This window comes from Rhagoletis pomonella, unplaced genomic scaffold, assembly GCF_013731165.1.
Source record: "Rhagoletis pomonella isolate Grant_MI unplaced genomic scaffold, Rhpom_1.0 Rhpom_scaffold_00002, whole genome shotgun sequence".
In the NCBI taxonomy this organism is placed as follows: Eukaryota; Metazoa; Arthropoda; class Insecta; order Diptera; family Tephritidae; genus Rhagoletis; species Rhagoletis pomonella.
In genome coordinates, this window is record NW_023458556.1 from 64,006,444 (window position 1) to 64,028,834 (window position 22,391).

The following is a 22,391-nucleotide window of genomic DNA, read 5'->3' on the forward strand; positions in this document are numbered from 1 at the left end:
CTGATACGATGATTCTGATATAATTCAAATGAAATTATACATTTCGACGTGTTATTCAATACATATTGTCTTTGTCCATTTAACAGCAAATGGAATTTACTTTGGTAGCCATGGCCGCCAAATTTTTCCAGCATCACATATTGTTTTCAGATGAAATTTTGACACAGCCAAAAGTGAAGTATAAAATAGATAGATAAAACCTAATTTTCTAACAAACTAATTTGTGTAGTTCAGGCGCGTCTTTTGAAAAATGTTCTGGAGGCTGTTTTAATATATCCTAGCTTATTATATATTTCTTAGCTTTTCTACATTCTGAGAAGTTGAGAGAATGAAGTCTAATGTTCGTTTTTGGTCAACTACGATGTTTGATTTCATTTTTTGCAATCATTAGTTCATTTACCTTGAGGAGTCACAATGCCCATACGTGCTATACCGATTTTTTTGAAATTTCGGACACAAATCTTCCAAGAATGGTTATAGGCTAAAACAAAACCGATATCTAAAGGGGGTGTGGTACCTCCAATACAAATCGAATTTTTCGTAGTAGTAGTGGAAGTATTTATGGTAGAGTTCTGGAACTTGGTATGGATATATGTATGTGTATGAAGTCAATCTCAAGCTCATGGAAAAATATGGGTTTATTGGAAAATGCAGCGTGCCACCGTAGAACTTGGAATAGAAGTAAATGAAATCAATCCAAAACCTATGAAAAATGGTATAAGCCATATAAACTAAAATTCTGGTGACGCATAGATACCTCTGGAAGCATTTCCAATGGAAATATGTACAGAAAAACGGGCGCGACACCTTCTGGAAAGTAACATGATCACAGGGTGTATCCCTAGAACCATGTTAAGCTAAAGCTTGAGGGATTACATTACTATAAACTGTCACTTTTCACACAATTTAAAATGTACATGTGTATTTAAAAATGTCATGAAAATTGTGTTGGTAGCTTCATTTTGCAAAAATGTTGCAAGCTTTTTCACAGCGTGAACAGAATACTACTTTGCTGAGGAAATGTTGTGGAATTTCACACCTATTTCACAGAAAGAAATTTTATATGCAATTTAACAGCTTTTTCACGGGAAATAGGAATAAAATACTATGCTTAAGAACAAAGATTTTTAAATCGACAAAAAATTAATAAGAAAATTTGAAGGATTTTAGATATTGGGTATGGTAGCACGAAATGTCACAATCTGCTTAATTGTCAGGTTGTTAATATGGCGACGAAAAAGTGACAATGGAACTACCTTGTTTTTTGTATCATGGATACTACCTATGATAAAAACATTACAAGGTAAATTCATTCTCTCAATTCGTCGGCCATGATTTTTTTCTGACATTTGCCAACATTTTAAAAACAGATAAAATTGAGAATAAAAAACTGAAGTTGTTCGCAATTGTTGTTGTTTGAGATTGAAAATGGGAATGTGTGTGAGTTTGAGTTTAGAATTTTTAAATTATATTGCTGGCAAACGTCGAACTGCCCCTCAATGGTTTTACCTTGTTGTGTTTTTATCATGATACTACCCATGATAAAAACATTAGAAGGTAAAATCATTCTCTCAGTTCTTCGGCCATGATTTTTTCCTGACATTTGCAAACATTTTAAAACCATATAAAATTGAAAATAAAAAAATGAAATTGTTCACAATAATAAGGAAACTGTTTGTGGCTTTTTATTGTGGAAATTCACAAAATAAACATAATTAAATATAAAATATATTGTTTTATTAGGAATATGCTGCGAATAAACAACCAATTTATCAGCTGTTCATGAAACTTGCAAATTATTACTGGAAAAGCGTTCACGTACTTTTTTGTAATTTTTTTCTATGAGAGCGAATTCTTAGAAATTAAGTTACTGGAGAGTTGCTGGCAAGTTACTGGATAATTTGTAAAAAAAACACAACTATTGCTGGTGCCGGCGTTGAAGGTGATGTTGGTGGTGGCCTTAAAGTAATAGTGGCGATGTTGAAGGTGATTTTGCTGGTAGAGGCGTGGAATGTTGATGGTGCGATTTTGCTGGTGCCGGTGTTGAATGATGATGGTGGCGATACTTCCGGTACCGGTGTTGAAGGTGATGGTACGATATTGGTGGTGCCATTAAAGGAGATGGAGGAGGTGTTGATTGATGATGTCTGCGATATCAGCTGGTGACGGCGTTAAAGATGATGGTGGCGATGGTAATTTTAATTTTAATTGTTGCAAATCTGTAATAACGAGAAAATCAATTAAAATGCACAAATTAAGTAATTTACATATGTATGTACATACCTTAAAAATAATGATGCAAAGTCAACGGCAACGGCAACGGGAACATAAAATGAAATTTGAAATATCTATAAAATTATAAAAAAATATTTATACTCTAAAATATTTATCAAATGTGACATTTTTCGTCAAAGCCTACTGTCATAAAAACTGCCATATTTCTTACTCGCTTTAACGCACAGAATTCCTATAAAAGTAGGAATTCAGCTCTAACAAATGAAAAAAATTTCAAAATTCGAATACCAAATTTGTAAATGTGTGCGTGTGATAGCTAAAAAGTTGCGAAGGTGTGTATAAATCTGTCGAATTTGAGGGGAAACTGCTCAGCCATGGCTTGCAGGGAGATTTATATTGCTGGCAAACGTCAGACTGCCTCTCAATGATTTTACCTTGTAATGTTTTTATCATGATACTACCTGTTCAATGTGCCTTGGTAGTAACATAAATATTTTCTTTTGAAAAAAACTTAATTTATGTACAAACAGGTACTATGTATTTTCGTATGTATACCACATAGAAACAAAAAATCAATAAGTACACTTAATAAAACCATGAAATGGTTTACAAAAGCGCCATTATTTTATTAAAACAAAAATATAATATAAAAATTAAAATTTGCATGCATCGCTTTTTAAATGCTTTTAGTTGAAGCCCTCACCAAGGGCTTCTTTGGAAGCAGCAAGGGAGCGCTTTTTTAATGACACACAATATTAAAATACAATGAAGTGTTAAATTAGGAAGGGAGCGCTTACTGTTGAATATGGAGCGCTCCAATAGCACTCGTGGAGCGCTTCTAGTCCCGCTGGGCTGTAACAGAAGAAATTGTAATAAAAATTAAAGAAATTAGTTGCGTTCGCGTAGCTGTTAATTGTTCATGTTTAACCAAAACTTGCAAAGTAGGGGAAATTGAGAGAGCAAAGTGACATTTCATTTTGAGGGGAAGCTGCTGGAAAAATTTTTGCCAACAGCAATTAGCCAACAGGAAAACAGCTGATCAAAAACAGCTGGTTTGAATTTACGCAGATCACAAAAGTGAATTTGATGGTTTGGAAGTTAAAAATGACATGAAATGAAAAAATGACGACTAATTAAACTTGTAAGAAGTAAGTAGTTATTTGTTTAATCAATAAACTGTGTCAGGATACCACTTTGTGATGAGTTTTCGTACGTTTTAAATTTTACAATTTTGAATGTAAACAAAAATTATATCAGCTGTTCGTCTAACATGCAATTTTCTGCAAATTTTCTGTTCGCGTACTGTTTTGGATATTTTTCTCTTGTAAGAGAACTGGTGACATTTCGGCGGAATTTAGCTGTTGGTTGGTTTTTACTGGAGATTTTAAACGAACGCACCTATTGTAAAAGATAGTCGCGTTCCAGATGCTTCACGATTTGCAGGTTTTTACAGGAAGTCGTTCCAGGTGACTACCTTCCATAAGGTTTATTAATGGAGAAAACAGCTGTTCCTGCAAATCGTGAATATCGTGAGGCAAGCTAGCTCCCACTGTTCTTTTACATATTCGTCGTTCGGTACGATGAACACGGAGTCGCCGCACTTCGCACTCTTGCATAAAAAACGTATGCGACATTATTAGTTTTTTCGCTTTCCATATTTCTTTTTTGTTAATATTTTCTTCTGTTCACGATTTCAAAAAAATTTAAAATTCAAACTACCAAAAAGTTAAAGAAAGTGACAACAAATTACAAAATTTTAACTAACACATTCAAGCAATTGTCAAATATTGATATGAGAAAAATTACATGTCATTACTTGGCACACTGTCTACACCATGATAAAAACATTACAAGGTAAATTCATTCTCTCAATTCGTCGGCCATGATTTTGTTCTGACGTTTGCCAACATTTTAAAATCATATAAAATTGAAAATAATAAAATTAAATTGTTCACAATTGTTGTTGTTTGAGATTGAAAATGAGAATGTGTGTGTGAGTTTGAGTTTTGATTTTAAAATTATATTGTTGGCAAACGTCAGACTGCCTCTCAATGGTTTTACCTTGTTATGTTTTTATCATGGTCTACACCATGATAAAAATATAGTAAGGTAGAACCGCTGAGAGGAATTTTTATATTCTTGACGTTTGCAAGCAATTTAATTTTAAAATTGTATACATAAACTCACACACACATTCTCATTTTCAATCTCAAACAAAAACTTTGAACAATTTATTTTTTTTACTCTCAATTTTATGATTTTAAAATGCCGGCAAATTTTAAAAAAAAATTATGGCCGACAAATTGAGAGAACGGTTTTACCTTACTATGTTTTTATCATGGTCTACACTGTGACTCGGACGACATGAGATCGCAGCCTGTAGCCGTACGTAGAGCTACATTTTGGCATGTTTGCAGATTTATCCACTGCGAGTGACTCGTTCCTGGCGCAGCATAGTTTGCAGCTGACCGCCCGATTGCTTTTTGTAGGTTGCGAGCAGGGTCTCTTTGTAGGCTCCTCAGGTGCTGCCGGCTAACGACTTTAGGACTTTGTTCCTGCAGCAGCTCGTTGCAAGTGGCTGAGGCGTGCGCAGAGGTACACCGCTTTGAGGGACCTCCTGTTGACGTTTCGAAATTCGACTGGCCTGGCTATGCATTTTCCGAAATCCATGCGGGTGTTCGGCTAGCTTGAGATGCCCTGTCAGGAGGAGTAGTGTTTCATAGTTTTTGTCACTGGGGATAGGAGGGAGATGAGTCTGAACGATTCCCCTGCGTCCGCCTTCTTCCCTAGCTTAAGAAGGGGAATGATCTCACCACCGATTTTCGGCCGATGTGGTGTAGTGGTAAGCAGTGCGCGCACCATTCCGCAGAGCCTGGTGTTAAGCCATGTTCAACTCAACATCAAAAAATAAAAAATTAACAAAAAAAAATTGCAATGGCAAATCTCCGAGTGCATTTCTGCCATGAAAAACAGCTTCTGATAAAAATACAATCACCATTTGGAGTCGGCGTAAAACTGTAGGTACCTCCGCTCCGTGTGACAACATCAAGGCGCACGCCACAAATCGGAGGAAAATCACAACCAGGCACTAACCTATGTGTAAGCGCCAATCTATTACTATTATTTTCCACACCTCGGGAATGATCAGGGTGGGCAGTGACAAGTTAAAAGCGGTGGGAATGTACTCGAATCTCGCAGCTCCTAGCTTTTTCAGCATCTCTAGTGATAGGTCCATTCAAAGCATAGTTGGATTTACAAGCATGAATAGAAAAAGTAGAATGCCACCGAAGATTTTTTACAGGAACATAGAATTTTATCAATTCCAACAATAAAGGACAATCAATGTTACCATTAATAATACCGTATATAAATGTGACTGCAGAAAGGATTCTTCTACTTTGAAGAGTATGCAAATTTATGAAGTATATGGAGGAAGAGGTATTTCAAACTTAAGATTTGATAAGCAGTAGTTTAAAAAATTTGTTTGAACACGTTCAATTCTCTTATTATGGACGGCATAGAATGGATTCCATATAATAGATCCAATCTAATTGAGATCTAACGAAAGAGTTATGCCGAAGTTTTTTTGTGTAGCGGCCTCTGAACTCGGAACTGTTTCTCTTGATGAAAGCCAATGCTGCAAAAGCCTTAGGAATTATGTTATTAAGATATTCACCAAATGTAAAAGCTGAATCAAAAATTATACCAAGATCTCGAATTTTGTCAATGCAAGATTCGTATTGGAGATGCGTATTGGAAATAAGGTATGCTGACGCAAATTTATTATGTGACTTAGAGTAAGTTACTGAGTAACATTTACTTGCATTTAGTGTTAGCTTGTTTTTTCCTCACCAATCAGAAAAACAGTTCAATTCGGATTGGAGAGTTTGAGCATTCGATATATTAGAAATTCTTAAAAATATTTTTAAGTCATCTGCATACAATTAATAATTGCAGTGCTGAAAACAGACACTTACATCATTAATGAAGATAACAAAAAATAGAGGCCCAAGAATACTTCCCTGAGGAACCCCTCAAGTTGCAATGTAAGGAAAAGATCTTATATTGTCTATTACCTTGTTTATATGGCATCAAACGCGGTATCAAATTAACTCGTGTCAACGTAGCTCGCTTCAAATGCAAGTGTTTATATGCAACACAAGAAATGAGTCGATCGAACACACTTTCAAACAGAGTTAATACATGTGTCAATTCTTGAAAATAATGAACATTGAAAAATAATAATTAAAGACTCAAACAGCCTTGTAAAAATTATCTTAGCTATTAATTTTATAACAAAGCTTAGCATAAATGTAATTTCAAGAACTATTTAAATGGTTTACTTTATACAGAGTTGCATGAAACAACCGTGTGGACAAATTCCGTGTTTATATGCACTCTTAATACGATTCAAGAATTCTTAACTCGCATTCAAAATGTGATTTATGGTGGCACGGTTAAAAGTTTCAATTCGATTAGAGAATGTGTTTACATGTGTGTGTCCATATAACATGGTTTGACTTAGAACGAATTGAAGCATCATATAAACGTGGTATATAACAGCATAGTTGTCTCTCTTTTTTAAGTACGATTCGATCCATAATAAAAAGGTGGAATGAAAACCCAAATTACCTAATTTAGCCAACAAGGCACTATGGGAAACTCTATCAAAGGCTTTAGAGATATCCGTGTAAATTGAGTCAACTTGGTGGCCATTCGAAAAAGACGAAATACAATAATTTGGACGGAGATTTGTGATCGTTGAGCGCCCAGGAACAAACCCATGCTTTGTGGTATGCTCCTTAATGGGGAGCATCTATGCCTCGTCGTGCAGCTGGATTTGGGGCGACATCAGAAGGCATCCAGTCGCAGTCCGAAGTGCCATGTTCTGGCTAGTCTACAGCTTCGTCCACTACGTCCTGCTAGTCCCCGGCGGCTGAATAATGAAGAACTTAGGAAGAAGAGTGTAAGTTGCTGGTAAGGTATTGCCCTTCACCTGGCGGTCCTTACCACTTCCCTGCCGAATCTCCATTAGTTTAACAAAGACGTAGCCGCCTAGTAGGAATTAAGATCGCACATTTGGTATCAGACATACCTCTGAGCCGCTTTACAAAGTAAGTTACGTGTAATGCAGAGCAGTCGCTCGGAGTAGTTCGGCGCTTGGAAATAACTTCGGCTGCACGTTATTTTGCAACTGGCAACGTAATGTGTCGTCGGAGGTGTTCATTTTGCGCTTTACTAGTAGATCACATTGGCCATGATTACAATTTTGGTACTAAAAACCGAAAGAAAACATGGCTTACCCCGTAAGGTGCTTACCTATTTTCCCAGTGGGATACATCTGCTTTTGCTTAAGGTTATATTTTTTGTCTTTTTTCTATCTAGATCCCTACCTCTACCCCTGTTCGTTCTAATTACTTTTATGTTATTCTGTTTTTCTTTATCTTCATTTTTATATTTATACTCTTTCGATAACAAAATCGATAGTAACATCCTATAAAATATCGGTAACAAAACCGATTAAAATATCGATAAAAATTTCGATAGCAAAATCGATAATAATATTGGTAGCAAAATATATTAGAAACTCGATAAAAGAATCGATAAAAATAACCATAACAAAATCGATAAAAATAACCATAACAAAATCGATAAAAATATCCATAACAAAATCGATTAAAATATCGATAAAAATATCCATCACAAAATCGATAAATATCGATACCAAAATCGATAGATATCGATAAAAAATCGATAAATTTCGATAAAAATATCGATAACAAAATGTATAAAAATATCAATAACTAAATCGATAAAAATATCGATAAAAAAATGTCCATAACAAAATCGATAAACATCGATCATAAAATCGATAAATATCGATAACAAAATCGATAAATATCGATAGCAAAATCGATAAATATCGATAACAAAATCGATAAATATCTATAACAAAATCGGTAAATATCGATAACAAAATCGATAGATATCGATAACAAAATCGATAAAAATATCGATAACAAAATCGTTAAAAAAAATATCGCCAACAAAATAGTTAAAAATATCGATTACAAACCCGATTAAAAATCCGTTAAAAATATCGATTGTTATATCGATAAGTTCCGAAAATATCGATAGCAAAATTGATACCAATATCGATAAAAATTTCGATAAAGAAATCGATAAACAATCGATGAATATCGATAACAAAACCGATAAAAACATCGATTATTTTATCAATAAGTCCCGAGAATACCGAAAATCTCTAAAATCCCAAAATGGTTCCCAGATTGAGTCTGTGTGTCTCTCTCTATATCCTTTCCTCTTAAGTTACCTTTATTTTAATCTTTCTTCCCCTATCTTCATTTTTACTTTTATCGGTATCCTCATCCTCCTCTTTGTCTTTACTTTTATGTTTATCATTTTCTTCATCTACATATTCCCCTTCACCTTTGCCCTTATATATATCAGTAAAGTGTTTAAAATTACCTTGGTCTTCATTTTTGTCTTTATCTTTAAGCGCCTTTGTTTTTGTTTTTATTTTTACTTTTGCCTTTATCCTTTTCTTTGTTTATGTGCGTAGTCACCTTTACTTTCATTCTTGTATTGGTCCTTTTCTATTCTTTAACCTTTTATTAGCAAATTTTTGTTAAATTAATACCATATGCATACACACAATAAGCACTTGTTTCAGCCCCAACCATTTCCGTTGCACCATTTCGGTTGCACCATTTCCGTTGCACCATTTCCGTGTGCAATTTCCGTCGAATTTGCCAATTTACTCCCAACCAACCAACCGCCGCTAAAGAAGTTTCACTTCAAAAAGTACGGGAACTAGATAATAATTTTTCCTGTAAAAACGTCAACCAGTGATCGCTTGACACTTTTCATGATTTTACCAGAAGAAAGAGTTCGGGTAAAATCTTGCAACTTCATTTTCTACACAACTCTATGTATAAGACCACTATTTAGTTTGCTCGATTTGTAAACAAAGCTTCTCAACGGTGAAAAATATACTATTGGGTAGGTTCAGAAGGCGCAGCAGTTGAGCGCAACCGTTGCTAAAATCAGTGATCGTTATGCGTCTTCTGAACGGCTTGATGCATTAACTGTCAAATTCAGCTCTCAAAAGTAGGGTGCGTTCCAAAACGTCAAAATACAAAGCATCAGTCTCTTTTATTTCTAAACCACACTAGAAGAAAAAGCCTAACTTGCGCAACCTAGTAGAAAACTAGCATCTAACCGTGGTTGCGCACATTTGGCATTAAAATCTACTGAGGTCTAGAAATAAAAGAGACTGATGCTTTGTATTTTGACGTTTTGGAATTCACCCGTACACACCAACATGTTGTCTGAAATGATCAGAAAAATATTACGATCATCTAACACGCAACTGTTCAGTTGATCAGTACACAACAACGCGTTCAGAAGGTAAAATCGCAACAGTTACTGAGCTGTTGAGCATTGTGAACAATTTGAACTAGCGATAATATTCTTCTTTATTGGCGCTGTAACCGCCTAAGCGATTTTGGCCGAGTCCAAAACAGCACACCATTCATTTCTCTTCTGTGCTAACTGACGCCAATTGGAAATGCCAAGTGAAGCCAAGTCCTTTTCCACCTGGTCTTTCCAACGCTGAGGAGGCCTTCCTCTTCCTCTGTTACCAGCATCGCGGCCCGCGTTGAATATTTTCAGAGCAGGAGCGGTTCTGTTCATTCGAACGACATGGGCAAGCCAGCGGAGCCGCTGAATTTTAATTCGCTGCACTATTTCTGTCAGAAAGACGAAACAAGCGAGTTAATTTTAAGTTGTATATTTAAATTCCAAACTATGGCTCGCGGCCAGAAATATAAAGCAGACAAATTTCAGTTTTCGTTCTTAGACTTCGTTCGACTTCGTTTTACAATTGGTGTTTTTGTCGCGGCTTCTTTGAAACTAAAAACTAGAGCTGACGTTGACAATCGTTTCAGAAGGGAATGGCGTTGCCATTGTGTTGTAATAGAAAATGTCCCTTTGAGTGGCCAGTGTTGCCGACAATGTCTATATCGTTGTAAAGCTCATACAGCTCATCGTTAAATCGGCTGCCATATTCGCCATCACCAACGCGTAAAGGTCCGTAAATCATTCGCAGAATCTTTCTCTCGAAAACTCCAAGAGCTTTCATTGTCCATGCCTCCGCGCCATACACCAGCACGGGCATGATGAGTGACTTATAGAGTGTGATCTTTGTACGACGAGAGAGGACTTTACTTCTCAATTGCCTACTCAGCCCAAAGTAGCACTTGTTGGCAAGAGTGATTCTCCGTTGGATTTCAAGGCTGACATTATTATTGGTGGTAATGCTGGTTCCCAAATAAACGAAGTCGTCTACTTTTTCAAACATGTAACTGTCAACAGTGACGTGAGTGCCAAGACGCGTATGCTCTGACTGTTTGTGTGATGACAGGAGATCCTTCGTTTTGTCCTCGTTCACCACCAGACCCATTCGCTTTGCTTCTCTATCCAATCCCGAGAAGGCATAACGGACGTAGCCCTTGTTTTTACCGATAATATCGATGTCGTCGGCATACGCCAGCAATTGTACGCTCTTATAAAGTATTGTGCCTGAGCGGTTCAGTTCTGCGGCTCTTATTATCTTCTCCAACATAAGATTAAAGAAATCACACGAAAGGGAGTCCCCTTGTCTGAAACCTCGTTTGGTATCAAACGGCTCGGAGAGATCCTTCCCTATTCTGACGGAGCTGGTGGTATTGCTCAGCGTCATTTTACACAGCCGTATTAGTTTCGCGGGGATACCAAATTCACACATCGCGGCATAAAGGCAACTTCTCTTCGTGCTGTCGAAAGCGGCTTTGAAATCGACAAACAGATGGTGTGTGTCGATCCTATTCTCGCGGGTCTTTTCCAAGATTTGGCGTATTGTGAATATCTGATCTATGGTGGATTTTCCAGGCCTAAAGCCACACTGATAAGGTCCAATCAGCTTGTTGACGGTGGGCTTCAGTCTTTCGCACAATACACTCGATAAGACCTTATAACCTATGCTTAGAAGGCTGATCCCGCGGTAGTTGGTGCGTATGGCGGGGTCGCCTTTCTTGTGGATTGGGCTGAGCACACTTAAATTCCAGTCGTCGAGCATGCGTTCATCTGACCATATTCTGCATATGAGCTGATGCATGCACCTCACCAGCTCCTCGCCGCCGTACTTGAATAGCTCGGCTGGCTAGCCGTCAGCTCCAGCAGCTATGTTGTTTTTCAGCCGCGTAATCGCTATTCGTACCTCGTCATAGTCAGGCGGTGGGACAGCTACTCCATCATCATCAACTGGGGACTCGGGTTCATCTTCTTCACTACTTTCAGCGCTGCTGCCATTCAGTAGGTTGTGTAAGTAAGTGTTCGCTCCACAATTTAAGTATATTCTGGACATCGGTCACTATGTCACCATTGTTGTTCTTACAGGAGTTCGCCCCGGTCTTGAAACCTTCCGTAAGTCGCCTAACCCTCTGGTAGAATTTTCGGGCGTTCTTCCTGTCGGCCAGCATCTCAAGCTCTTCGCACTCACGTATTTCGGCCTCTCTCTTCTTATTGCGGCAAATACGTCTCGCTTCCTTCTTCAGTTCCCTATAACGGTCCCACATGGCTCGCGTTGCGCCCGATCGCAGCGTGGTCCTGTAGGCGGCATCTTTTTCTCTGCGGCTTCTTGACATTCCTCATCGTACCAGTTGTTCTTTCGGGCTCGCTGAAATCCAACTACTTCTTCGGCGGCGGTACTTAATGATCGGGAAATGTGGTTCCACTGCTCGCGTATGTCGGATTGTTGAAGAGTGCTCTCAGAGAGCAGGTGTGTGAGTCGAGTGGCGAATAAATTGGCCGTCTGTTGTGATTGCAGCTTTTCATTTGCATTGCAGCATTTTTTGCTGCACAGAGGAGGGTGCGTATCTTGGCTACAACAAGATAGTGGTCCGAGTAGATGTTTGGCCCTCGGAGTGTACGTACGTCTAAAACGCTTGAAGCATGCCTTCCGTCTATCACAACATGATCGATTTGGTTTCTCGTTTCTCGATCTGGAGACAGCCATGTAGCTTGGTGGATGTTCTTCTAGCGATAATACCAAATGAAAATTCGTTCGATCAGCACTTTCGACCACACACGAAGATAGAATGTAACTCCCCCGCAAACATATTCTGAGCGTTCAGAATATATGAGTCCGAAAGGTGTCCTAGGTAGGTAAGAAATATGAGTTTCAAAAACAAAAAATTTTTTACTCTTATATGAATCTTTTAGGATTAGCCAAGTTATGAGCCAGCACCTTGTGCCAATATAAAAACAATAAAGATTTGAAATTTATATCTAAACTTGTTTATACAGAAATTGAAAATAATTAGAAAACAAAAAATGAACAAAATTTAGCTTCAGCTGCTGCTATTGAATGCATGTTGGAATGTGTATATGCATGTAAGTATGTATGTATGTTATTTGCAAGGACTTTTTGCGGAATGCCTTTGCAAATATAGTGAGTTGAATAAGACTCAAAGAGCAATCTAAAATAAGAGTCCGAATGTAGCAATTTATGAGGCCGATAAGGGTCTCAAAAAGAGTCATATATGAGGCCAAAACTTGTTTTAAAAGAGTCCAAAATGAGCCGTATATGAGGCCAATAAGAGTCCAATATGACTCATATTGAGGCTCATTTGATGTATGAATTTAAGCTCATATAAGTCGACATTCGTAGGAAGGGAAACACACTCATATCGGACTCTTAAATGAGCTCATTATGAGCGTAATAGCTCCGAAACAGGACTCCTTAAAGACTCATTTATGACTCCAAATGTTTGCTGGGTCATAACAGGGGCCTTAGCCTAATTTACAACTTACGAAATGAGACTGTTTGTCTTTGCCCCAAATGCTGCCGGGCAACGACTTGGACCATGTTCCGGTTCTGTACTCTGTTGACAATTGCGGTAGTATGCTCCGAGAAGGAGAGCAGACTGTCGAAGGTAAGAGTCGATCAACATTTGAAGGATTTAGCCGACCTAAACGGTGTTAGGTCGTCGAAAAAACAGCCCTTGGTCTGAACCGTACGTACCGTACGTAGAACCGACTGTCGTGGGAATGCCAGGAGCTCTTACTTCTAATCTACTGAAATGATATGACTTTCATGTTCGATTATTTACTCATGTTTATTTTGTATGGAATGGTCTGACTTCGAATGACGGCGCTTAGATATTTTAATACAAGCTCGAAGGCTTTGCTGTAAAATACTGCCTAAAAGCGTTTATTTAGAAGCTCTCCACGTTTTACCATCTGGAATATTGTACATACATATCTAGATATAGACATAAAAAATGGCATATAAGTAATTATAAAAATGTAGGATATTTAAATTATTAAATTTCCTATACACTAATCATAAGTGAATCGCTAAGAGGGCGTCGTAATTTCTATCTTCTAGCACATAGAACGAATTATGGTGGAAACGAACCAATTTATAAATTTAAATCATTATGCAACTCAATTTTTTAATATTGCTGACTTTGATTTAAGTTGATATGTAGTAGGTATGTATGTAGATATGTAGTAGATATGTATGTATGTAGATATGTAGTAGTAGTAGATGAATTCGCCAACAGTAAGAGAGTGGCGAAAGGAATGAAATTAATGAAGTACAAGCTTTCATATACAAATTTTAATTTAAGTTAACCGGCATACGCGCGAGTAAGCAGAGAAGCGCCTATTGCTTTCAAACTAAATTATTTGATTGTATTTGTAACAACTTATTACTGCTGAACTATTGAATTGTGTCTGATAGATTACATAAATAAATTATAAAATTCACGAAAAATTATATTGATGTTCCCTTGAGCGGAAAAAGCCGACCTTAATGGTTTTAAATCTAAAAGGGTTCAATAAAAATAAATAACTTATTCTGTATAAACATACATATGTTTGTACTTATGCACATGTACATATAATTTCCTGAACGCCTGTTAATAACGAATTTCGAACAATAGCACAAACTTTTCTGATAAAATGACCTTTACTTTTAGTCAACAACCATAGTTTCCTCATTTTCCTCTGCACAGTATTTATTGTACACAGCAACAAATTCTCGAGGCTCTTTTCCCAGTATCTAAAAAATAGATATTATAAAGGAAAGTTAAATTTTAATTTTAAGAGGCAATTGAATCGCTTAATTACCAAAAGGAATAAGTTGGCATTTTTTTCGATAAGACAATTTTGCTGCAGTTCGTAGAGTCCGACCGATTAATCGGCATCGGCATCGGCTAGTATCGGCCAAAAGAATCGGCATCGGCCGTTTTTAGCCGATTCTTTTTACTTTTTCCGCAATTTTAACAAATGTTCATCAAAATTTGAACCTGTTTAATCAGATTTTTTTGAATTTTTTTGAGTACGCAGTTTTTTAATGTTAGTATTATAAATTGAAACTTTTAATTAGCTAGGTAAGTGTTGATTTTTGAAAATATTTTGTTCACGCATTTTCTTCCAAAGTTTCCAAAGTATGTTCGAAAATTTTTTTGTATGGAGAAAAGCCGCAACACCTTCCACAAAAAAATTTACAAAAATCAATACCAAGTTCTAGTTACTTAAAATTTGCACTTCGCTAAAATAAAATTGAATAGGCTACAAAACTGCATACTCAGAATGTTTAAAGAAAAAGTTTGAAATTTTCACTAACATGGTTTTGGTTAGATAACGAGCTACACTTTCATAAAAAATAAGAAACATTAGATAAACGAAATAACCAAAGAATGTTAAAATGTCGTTACTGTAAGTATTGTTAGAATTATCCTGAAATTAATCGCTGAATTCCTAAATCCTTCGGGATTTCACTGGATTGTTAAATTGTTTACGTTACAAAAATACTTATATCATTAAAAATCTACGGTTATGTTTCTTAACAAATTGCATTCAATACAACACCTTTATAGTTAGCAGAAGTTCATATGTTTACTACTATGAGTACAACTAAGAAATGTGATTTCGAATGAACTTTTTTTTTAATATTGAATAAGAAAAAGACTATGGAACAAATTATTGCAATTATATATATGCATAGGCGATATATACATAAACAAGTGAATAGATTCTTGAATGATTATTTGTTTTGTAACGTTATTTGTTTATGTTTTTCTTTTTTTATTATAAAAGTTTATCAAAACCATTTGTTCTTGAATGAATTTATATTCCGGAATCGGTCAGACTATAGCAGTTTGTTCGTTTAAAGAGCTCTGTTGAACTGCATAAAATGTGCCATATCGGAAAAATGCTAACTTATTCCCCATTGATAACACTGGATCACAAATTTTAGTTTGGTTTTTGTTCCCCAAGCGCCACTATACAATTTCTATGTAGAATTACTCGGTGATTCCGAAAATCGAGTTAATTTTTTTTTATGTGGATACGTTTTCGAGATATTTACAATTTACCGTTATTCAGCTTAAAACAAAAACTGATTCCACTTAATCACGTATATCCTACGAACTAGGGCATTCAATCCCGGGATCCCGGACACTTTTCCATGTCCCGAAATCCCGGGATTACAGCTCCGGGATCCCGAGATTTTTACTGCTTCATTTACAGAATGAAAGAGATGTTGAAAACGAAAAAAACAATTTATTTGACTTGAAACACGAGAAATACAGAACACTAAAATTTGGATTCAAAGTGAACTTGAGTCATTTGCACTTGGAAGGGAATTTCAGGAACTGCCTGAATAACTTTACTTGTTCAAATATTTTGTGCAAGAACTGTGTAATAACGAAAAATCTGGTAGCAATTCAAAACACAAGCTTTTACAGTGTGGCAGAATTGTTCATTTTACTTTGTTGGCCTTTTTTGGAAAAGGATTTCTGTAAATATGAGTAAATGTTTTTGACAAGTAATATAGAAATTTTAGAATGAAAATTATTTAAACATCAAATTACATACTCTTTTACTAAGGAGCATTATGCGCCCCTAAGACCAAATGTGTTGACAATGAATCTGTGTGGTTTGAAAAAGGCGAACCTACTGTAAAATGCAAGAAGTTATTATGAAGCCGAAATCCCGAAAAATCTCGGGATCCCAGGATTAGAATTTTTACATCCCGAAATCCCGGGATTGTTAAAATGCTTCGGGATTGAATGCCCTACTACGAACCAATTTAACAATATCAGGTGTACGTGGCGTATGAGTAACACTCTTTCCTGCTCATTTTTCATATAAAAAATCTTTGCGTATTTTCATTTGACCACTCATTTATTTATCTATCAAACGATTTTCTTTATTAGTAACTTGATTTTTTTGTAAAAGAACAAGCTTTAGCACAAATGGAAAGATTTGGCACAGACCCTGTTATTTTTACTGTTAAAGTTAGATTTTTTTCCATTTTTTCATTAAAAAATAAAATAAAAACGAATAATTAATTAATTTGTCAGAAACCATCAGTGATGTATATATGGTTTATGGAGAATTTCATTAGCATTCATTTGTCGTATCTCATTTTAAGATTGTTAAATTCGTAAGATATACGTGATTAAGTGGAAACAATTTTTGTTTTAAGCTTAATAACGGTAAATTGCAAAGATCTCGAAAACGTATCCATAGAAAAAGAAATCAACTCGATTTTCCGAATCAACGAGCAATTCTACATAAAAATTGGATAGTAGAATCCATTGAACATTTTTGCTGTAAACCAGTGTAATTAACCTCTTCAATTCAAGTATACCTGTGCAGTTTGTTGCAAGACGTCTTTCGCAGGGAATTCGACAGTAGCTCGATAACCCCAAGAATATAAGAATCTACAAGTAAAAGCGGCAAATAAAAGAATCTTAACTACCTATTTAACAAACCTGGTTTCTAAATCGGTCTCAGAATCAGATTTTTCACGTTTCAGGTACAACTGCTTCACAAACGTTTCACCAATGAGCTTCTTTATATTATCCTTGAAATATGGATGCTCTTCGTCGATTCTAATGCGTAATCCTTTAAGGAAGTCAAACAGTTGCTCTGTAAAATATTTTGATAAATCTAATTTGCTTTATTTGTACAGCGAGCGAGCATTATACGAATTATGTAGAATAAACAAACCTTCATCTACGCGGGCATCTTTCATTAGTAAATATGATAGTATAATAAAAAGCAGTGTTAGATGACGGCACTGCTCTTCATCATACTCTACCGTAGAAGATACTCTCAGTTCGGAATAGCATATGTATTTTTTAGTGTCGGGTACCTTTTGCAAAATGATGCCGTACACCTGCAGATATAATATTAAGTAAAATTAAGTTAAGAACTTTGTTTAAATTTTGTTTACTTTTTTTAAGGATTGAATCACAAGTGGTAGGCATTGCCTGAATAGCATTTTGTCTTTGTCCAGAATTTCGCGCATGTCTTCCTCTTTTATAGGCATTTTGTTTTCCACATTATTAAGAACTAAAGCAATGATAGCATTGCGCCAATAAGCAAGTTTTTCTTCGTTATTCATTTATATTTTGATTTGTAGTTTAAAAAGCGTTAATCGGATTTACAGAAGCAAACAGTTAGATATGTGTAATCAACTTAAATAAACAATCAGTGTTTATCGGAACAAATTTCCAATTACCAATTCGATAAGGTGTTGTCAATCCTTTCGACCATGCAAAAAACGACTAACCATTTCGAAAACAAACTATCGATTGTACGCTCGCATACAGATTTAAGCTGAAATTAGTCAAGAACGCAGAACGTATACTTAAACGCAGTCTGTATACGCAGAATTTTGTCGATTACTGGAGCCCTCAGTGTTGCTTACTACAGTGTTGCCACTCATCAATGCGTTTTCATAAACTTACCTTTTCAACAACTTTTCGTGCTATAATAGATCGTAGCTAAATATAAACTACTTAGTTTTCAACAAACAACTTTATTCAATAGTAAATTTCAAATATTTTAAACGTATTTTGAATAGGAAATTATACATTTTTTACCATTTGCGAAACTGACGAAGTGGCAACCATCTATAGAAGGAAGAAATCAGCTGACACGAAAAAATCTAAATTCCGCAGATTTCTGCGCTACGGGCTACAACTACAGAAAAATTCTGCGGTGTTGAGTTTTCATTTACATGGCGCTCTGGTAAGACAGATCGTGTCAGCTGACTCGGGTTTACGTACCGGTAGGTTTACGTTCTTGACTAATTTCAGCTTAAACAAAGAATTTGGCGAAGAACAATGAGTTGACAGTTGTGAATTTGCAATGAGAAAACGTGTTTTCTTCACAATTCACCAATTTTTCAAGCCATCTTATAGCAAATTAAGCACAACGTTAACAAAAATTATACAACCTCTCTTGAAATGTGTTCAAAAGAATAGAAAGAATTTTGTGTTTGTATTGCAGGTGCCGGAAAAGTGATAATATCTTGTAGCAGCGCATGTTTTCCTGCACAAAGTGGTCGATGCTTGCTTACCTCCGATTTTAATTTGTAAATTGTGGTATTTCAACGTTTTCAACTTAACATGTCGTGTTTAAAAGTGGTGCTTTCAATTGTATGTGGGCTGGTGTTGCTGTTTGAGAACTGTGAAGCTGTGGAAGCTTTTGACAAATCTCCAAAGGACCAAAAGGAAAAATCAACTAAGTTGCCGCCTTGTAAATCATGCACTGTGCTTGTGGAATCATTTAATTTGGTGAGTGCGTGGCAGTAATAACAAATTTGTGTCGTATTAATATAAACTTTGCTTACAGGGTTTGGAAAAAAATAAGTCGCGGCAGGCATGCCGGTGGTGATGCAGCTTAATTTCCATATTTTCCATAAATGAAGTGGTGCTTTATCATGCGCGGAATGCACTTAAAGGCATGGTACGTCCTCAGAGTTTAAAGATTTGTCAATTCCAAATCAACACGGGCTTCATACCGGAACAAGAAACATTGATAACATTTTCCTCGAATGATCTCGATGATTTACCGGATGCCGATCAGGTTCCTCATGACTTTTAGGTTTCGCTGTCGTTGAGTTTCACGGATAACGAATTTCCGCCGAGTAGGAATCCTCCTTGGTTACCAGCAAAGCCCATAAGAAACGCACAACATATATTTAGTTCGCAATTAGAATTCGAGGAAATGGTGGATAATTTCGGCAAGTCCCTATAGTATTTCCGCCCATTTCAATTATTTATTTATTTTCCTTACAACAGTGACAAAACCTAGTTCGATCAACAAACCTACGCCTGTTAGGTCAGCTGCTTCCGTAGATAACGCCTATTTTACCAGATGCTACCGAAATAAAGCAAGAGGATGTACCTCGAATCCAACCTCAACCATCACCACCAATAGACATGCTCAATTTAAACCAGCCCCAACCCCAGCTGCCGGTGCAAGATCCACAAGCCACAACGAGTGTCGCTAGTTTCGATTTGCTTGGAGCATTCGGGGATGATAATTCATCTGGCATTGGCTCGGCTCCAATACCTGATATTTTAGGTAAGGATTCGGTAGATTCAAAAAAGTCTTAGACTTTTAGGCGGCCATCCAAATTAATATTTGCTAAGTTCTGAATAGAGACCTACACTTCTATTTTAGAAATTAATGTACAACCAAGTTCAAATGTCAACCTTGATGATATCTTCGGCTCAGTTGCTTCATCGGCGCCGAAAATCAACCTGGAGTTTAATAGTTTTTCTGTAAACCAGCCGACACCAACTAGTGCAAACCAACCTGGTGTATTGGTGTGTGTCACGTCAGTCTCAGCAAAATAGTCTTGCATCAACAACCAGAGCTCAGTACGTCATAGTTATTTTTCTTCTCTGTTTTTGGAAGCTAGTGCAATGAGGTATAGTTTTAATAAACATTTATTCGATTTGAAATTTTTACTACTATAGTCTTTATTTTGCAGTATATTATATACATATATTTGCAGTATATTATATTTTCATTGATCCGCTTAGTTAAGTTTAACTATAACGTAGCAAAATGATGTGTAAAACCAAGTAATTGCTTTTAAATCTAAGTAAAAAAATATACATTTTAAATGACAATTATTAAAAAGATACATGCATACATATATACGTTAAGAACATAAATATATATAGGATATAAAATTAATCTCTTTGTCAACTTAATTGCGGCCCTGAAAAGGGCCTCTTGTTGATTGGTATATATGTATTTATCTAAGCATAAAATTTTAATCTCTTTGTTAATTAATTGGCGGCCCTGAAAAGGGCCTTTGTATAAATCATATTACTTGCCTGCAAATAAATAAGTTTATATTTGTATAAAAGACGCTTGATGATATTTTAAAACTAGGGACTTACGTAGCATGCAAGTATTTTAATTTTAGGAGTCTGAAATACTGAGATCAGTGCGTGTGAAATGCGGACATTGATTCATGCTGCAAGTAAAGAACGGTTAATTTCTACAAATTTAAAAACGCTTTAGTTCAAAACATACCACATGTTTGGTATTTTATGCAATACTTACGGTTCTATAATGGTACCATATGGATCGATCTAGGTCAGAGTTTTTTTGGCTTTTCTTTTTCTTTTGTGGGCATTTTCAACGAGTTCTTTATTTAATTTTCGTATTTTGAAGAACATTCTTGCCCTGAAAAATAATTTTTTTACTTTAATGTCGCATTGAATTGTTGCAGCATGCTCAATGTGAGTTTTTACAAAATCATTTGTAATGAGCAAGCCATCTTCGTTCAATGCCTTAAAGACTGACTCAAGACTTCGCATATGGACCATCATAGAGGAGCTTGGTAGGGATAACCCACCCTCATTAAGGTGATCCGCCCAGGAGAATGAATGGTCGTCATTGCTCCTGAACGACGTGCTGGGAATGTCATCCTGCAGCTTGTGGCAAATATATCCCGCTAAATGCTCGAGTCCGTCTAGCTCCAAATCCTCGAATTCCGCTTCTTCAACCGGCCACAGTTCTGCATTAGAGCTTAAGTTTTTCAGCAAAATACCTGTAAATATGGTGAAATATATATGTGCGATTATTAATAAAATATATTTTTATATTTAAGCCGAATGAAATAGATAAAAAATTATTTTGAATTACTTGTAAGCGGAGGCTTCGCAATATCCTCTTCCGCCCATTTTCGTCGCTTCGACCCAGACTTCAGCTTCGCTATCTGCCCTTTGGTGAAGATGGAAGCTAGTGCATCTTCCACATTTTTCATTTGGGCAGCCATTTCATCCAAACGTTTTTGCAGTGACTCCATTTTCCATGCGTGTCTCTTCAATTGCAGGTCGGACTCCCGCTTCAATGTAGCGAGCTCGGTGCACTGCTTTTCGGTTTCCTTTTTGAGGTGTGCATTTTCGCGCTTGAATGTCTCACTTCAAATAAGAGAAATATAAGATATTATTACATTTACACATAAAGATCAGTTACTTATTAACGTACACTTCCACTTTCAACACTTCCACTTCCTGTAGATCACTATCATAGTAAACACAGTTACGGATAGGTGACGTCGAAGCATCAAGAGTACCGTCCCTGGGCCGATATACTTTATCGCCTTCATTTAAACCAACTAATAAACCACTGACATTAATAATATAATATTTATAGTATAATATTTGCTACCTTCGCAATTTTGTAGCTCAATGATCTCCTCAACGCTGTCATTTTGTGACTCACACACCGGAGCAGGATCTATTTCCCACTCAAAAATGGTTGGCATGGCGTCGCGGCGAAGCGATGGTCGACTAGCAGTTCCTAAGTCTTTTATTAGATATCGACATATATAAGTAATGAAAATAAATGATAGTTACTCATGTAATCCTTATCCGTAAAGTGCTTCATGCATATTACGCTGGTGTCTAAATTGTATGGCTTCTCCCGCCGGCAGAACTCTACCCACTTTCTGGCCAAGGCGTCGTCGCGGGGAAACAAAAAAAAACTGCATTTAGGGCCTTTACCCCTACGGCTGCTGCAATTCAACACACGACACGACATTTTTATAAAGTTTTTATTACAAATAAAATGTTTTTTACTTCAGAACGCACGAATTACTTCGATTTTTCACTAGAAAATACACAATACGTTTGCAATACGTTTGCACTTGTTTATAAACAAAAAGTTTGTTTACGTATTGCCATAAACGTCAAAGTCGGCAAAACCAAAGTAGCGGTTTCGGGAATGCGCCACCTTCAGTTCATTACACCATGGAGCAT

The 22,391-nt window shown here is 36.3% G+C and overlaps 2 protein-coding genes and 1 long non-coding RNA gene across 7 annotated transcripts; 1 reads left to right on the forward strand and 2 right to left on the reverse strand.

The window, feature by feature from the left end:
* Positions 1 to 1,855: 1,855 nt before the first annotated feature.
* On the reverse strand, positions 1,856 to 17,833 carry LOC118733970 (melanoma-associated antigen D4). Of its 4 annotated transcripts, none has more exons than XR_004992311.1 (6): positions 17,552 to 17,833; positions 17,326 to 17,494; positions 17,088 to 17,265; positions 16,964 to 17,036; positions 14,176 to 14,365; positions 1,856 to 2,219 (listed from the first exon to the last, which is right to left on the reverse strand). XR_004992311.1 is itself a non-coding variant. In XM_036463630.1 (5 exons), the coding sequence occupies exons 1-5, from the start codon at positions 17,720 to 17,722 to the stop codon at positions 14,279 to 14,281; spliced, it is 678 nt and encodes a 225-aa protein (XP_036319523.1). In that variant the 5' UTR covers positions 17,723 to 17,833; the 3' UTR covers positions 13,397 to 14,278. The 4 variants fall into 4 exon arrangements, 2 of the variants coding, with proteins under 2 accessions (XP_036319523.1, XP_036319524.1); XR_004992312.1 differs by lacking the exon at positions 1,856 to 2,219 and adding an exon at positions 13,397 to 13,561; XM_036463630.1 differs by lacking the exon at positions 1,856 to 2,219 and having other exon boundaries at positions 13,397 to 14,365.
* Positions 17,834 to 19,406: 1,573 nt separating this feature from the next.
* On the forward strand, positions 19,407 to 21,243 carry LOC118733973. Of its 2 annotated transcripts, XR_004992314.1 has the most exons (3): positions 19,407 to 19,692; positions 19,792 to 20,041; positions 20,105 to 21,243. It is a non-coding gene; the product is annotated as an uncharacterized LOC118733973 (long non-coding RNA). The 2 variants fall into 2 exon arrangements; XR_004992313.1 differs by lacking the exon at positions 20,105 to 21,243 and having other exon boundaries at positions 19,792 to 20,081.
* On the reverse strand, positions 20,528 to 22,016 carry LOC118733971. The gene is made up of 6 exons (XM_036463632.1): positions 21,990 to 22,016; positions 21,802 to 21,933; positions 21,619 to 21,748; positions 21,274 to 21,551; positions 20,984 to 21,178; positions 20,528 to 20,599 (listed from the first exon to the last, which is right to left on the reverse strand). The coding sequence occupies exons 1-6, from the start codon at positions 21,991 to 21,993 to the stop codon at positions 20,595 to 20,597; spliced, it is 744 nt and encodes a 247-aa protein (XP_036319525.1). The 5' UTR covers positions 21,994 to 22,016; the 3' UTR covers positions 20,528 to 20,594.
* Positions 22,017 to 22,391: the final 375 nt, after the last annotated feature.

Coding starts and splice junctions, on each gene's coding strand:
- LOC118733970 (XM_036463630.1), bottom strand. CDS start 17,722: ATGAATAACGAAGAAAAACTTGCTTATTGGCGCAATGCTATCATTGCT. Junction 17,495..17,551: donor TGATTCAATCCTTAAAAAAA/GTAAACAAAATT, acceptor TTATATCTGCAG/GTGTACGGCATCATTTTGCA. Junction 17,037..17,087: donor GAGACCGATTTAGAAACCAG/GTTTGTTAAATA, acceptor TTTTACTTGTAG/ATTCTTATATTCTTGGGGTT.
- LOC118733971 (XM_036463632.1), bottom strand. Junction 21,552..21,618: donor GAAGTGTTGAAAGTGGAAGT/GTACGTTAATAA, acceptor TCTTATTTGAAG/TGAGACATTCAAGCGCGAAA. Junction 21,179..21,273: donor TGCGAAGCCTCCGCTTACAA/GTAATTCAAAAT, acceptor CCATATTTACAG/GTATTTTGCTGAAAAACTTA.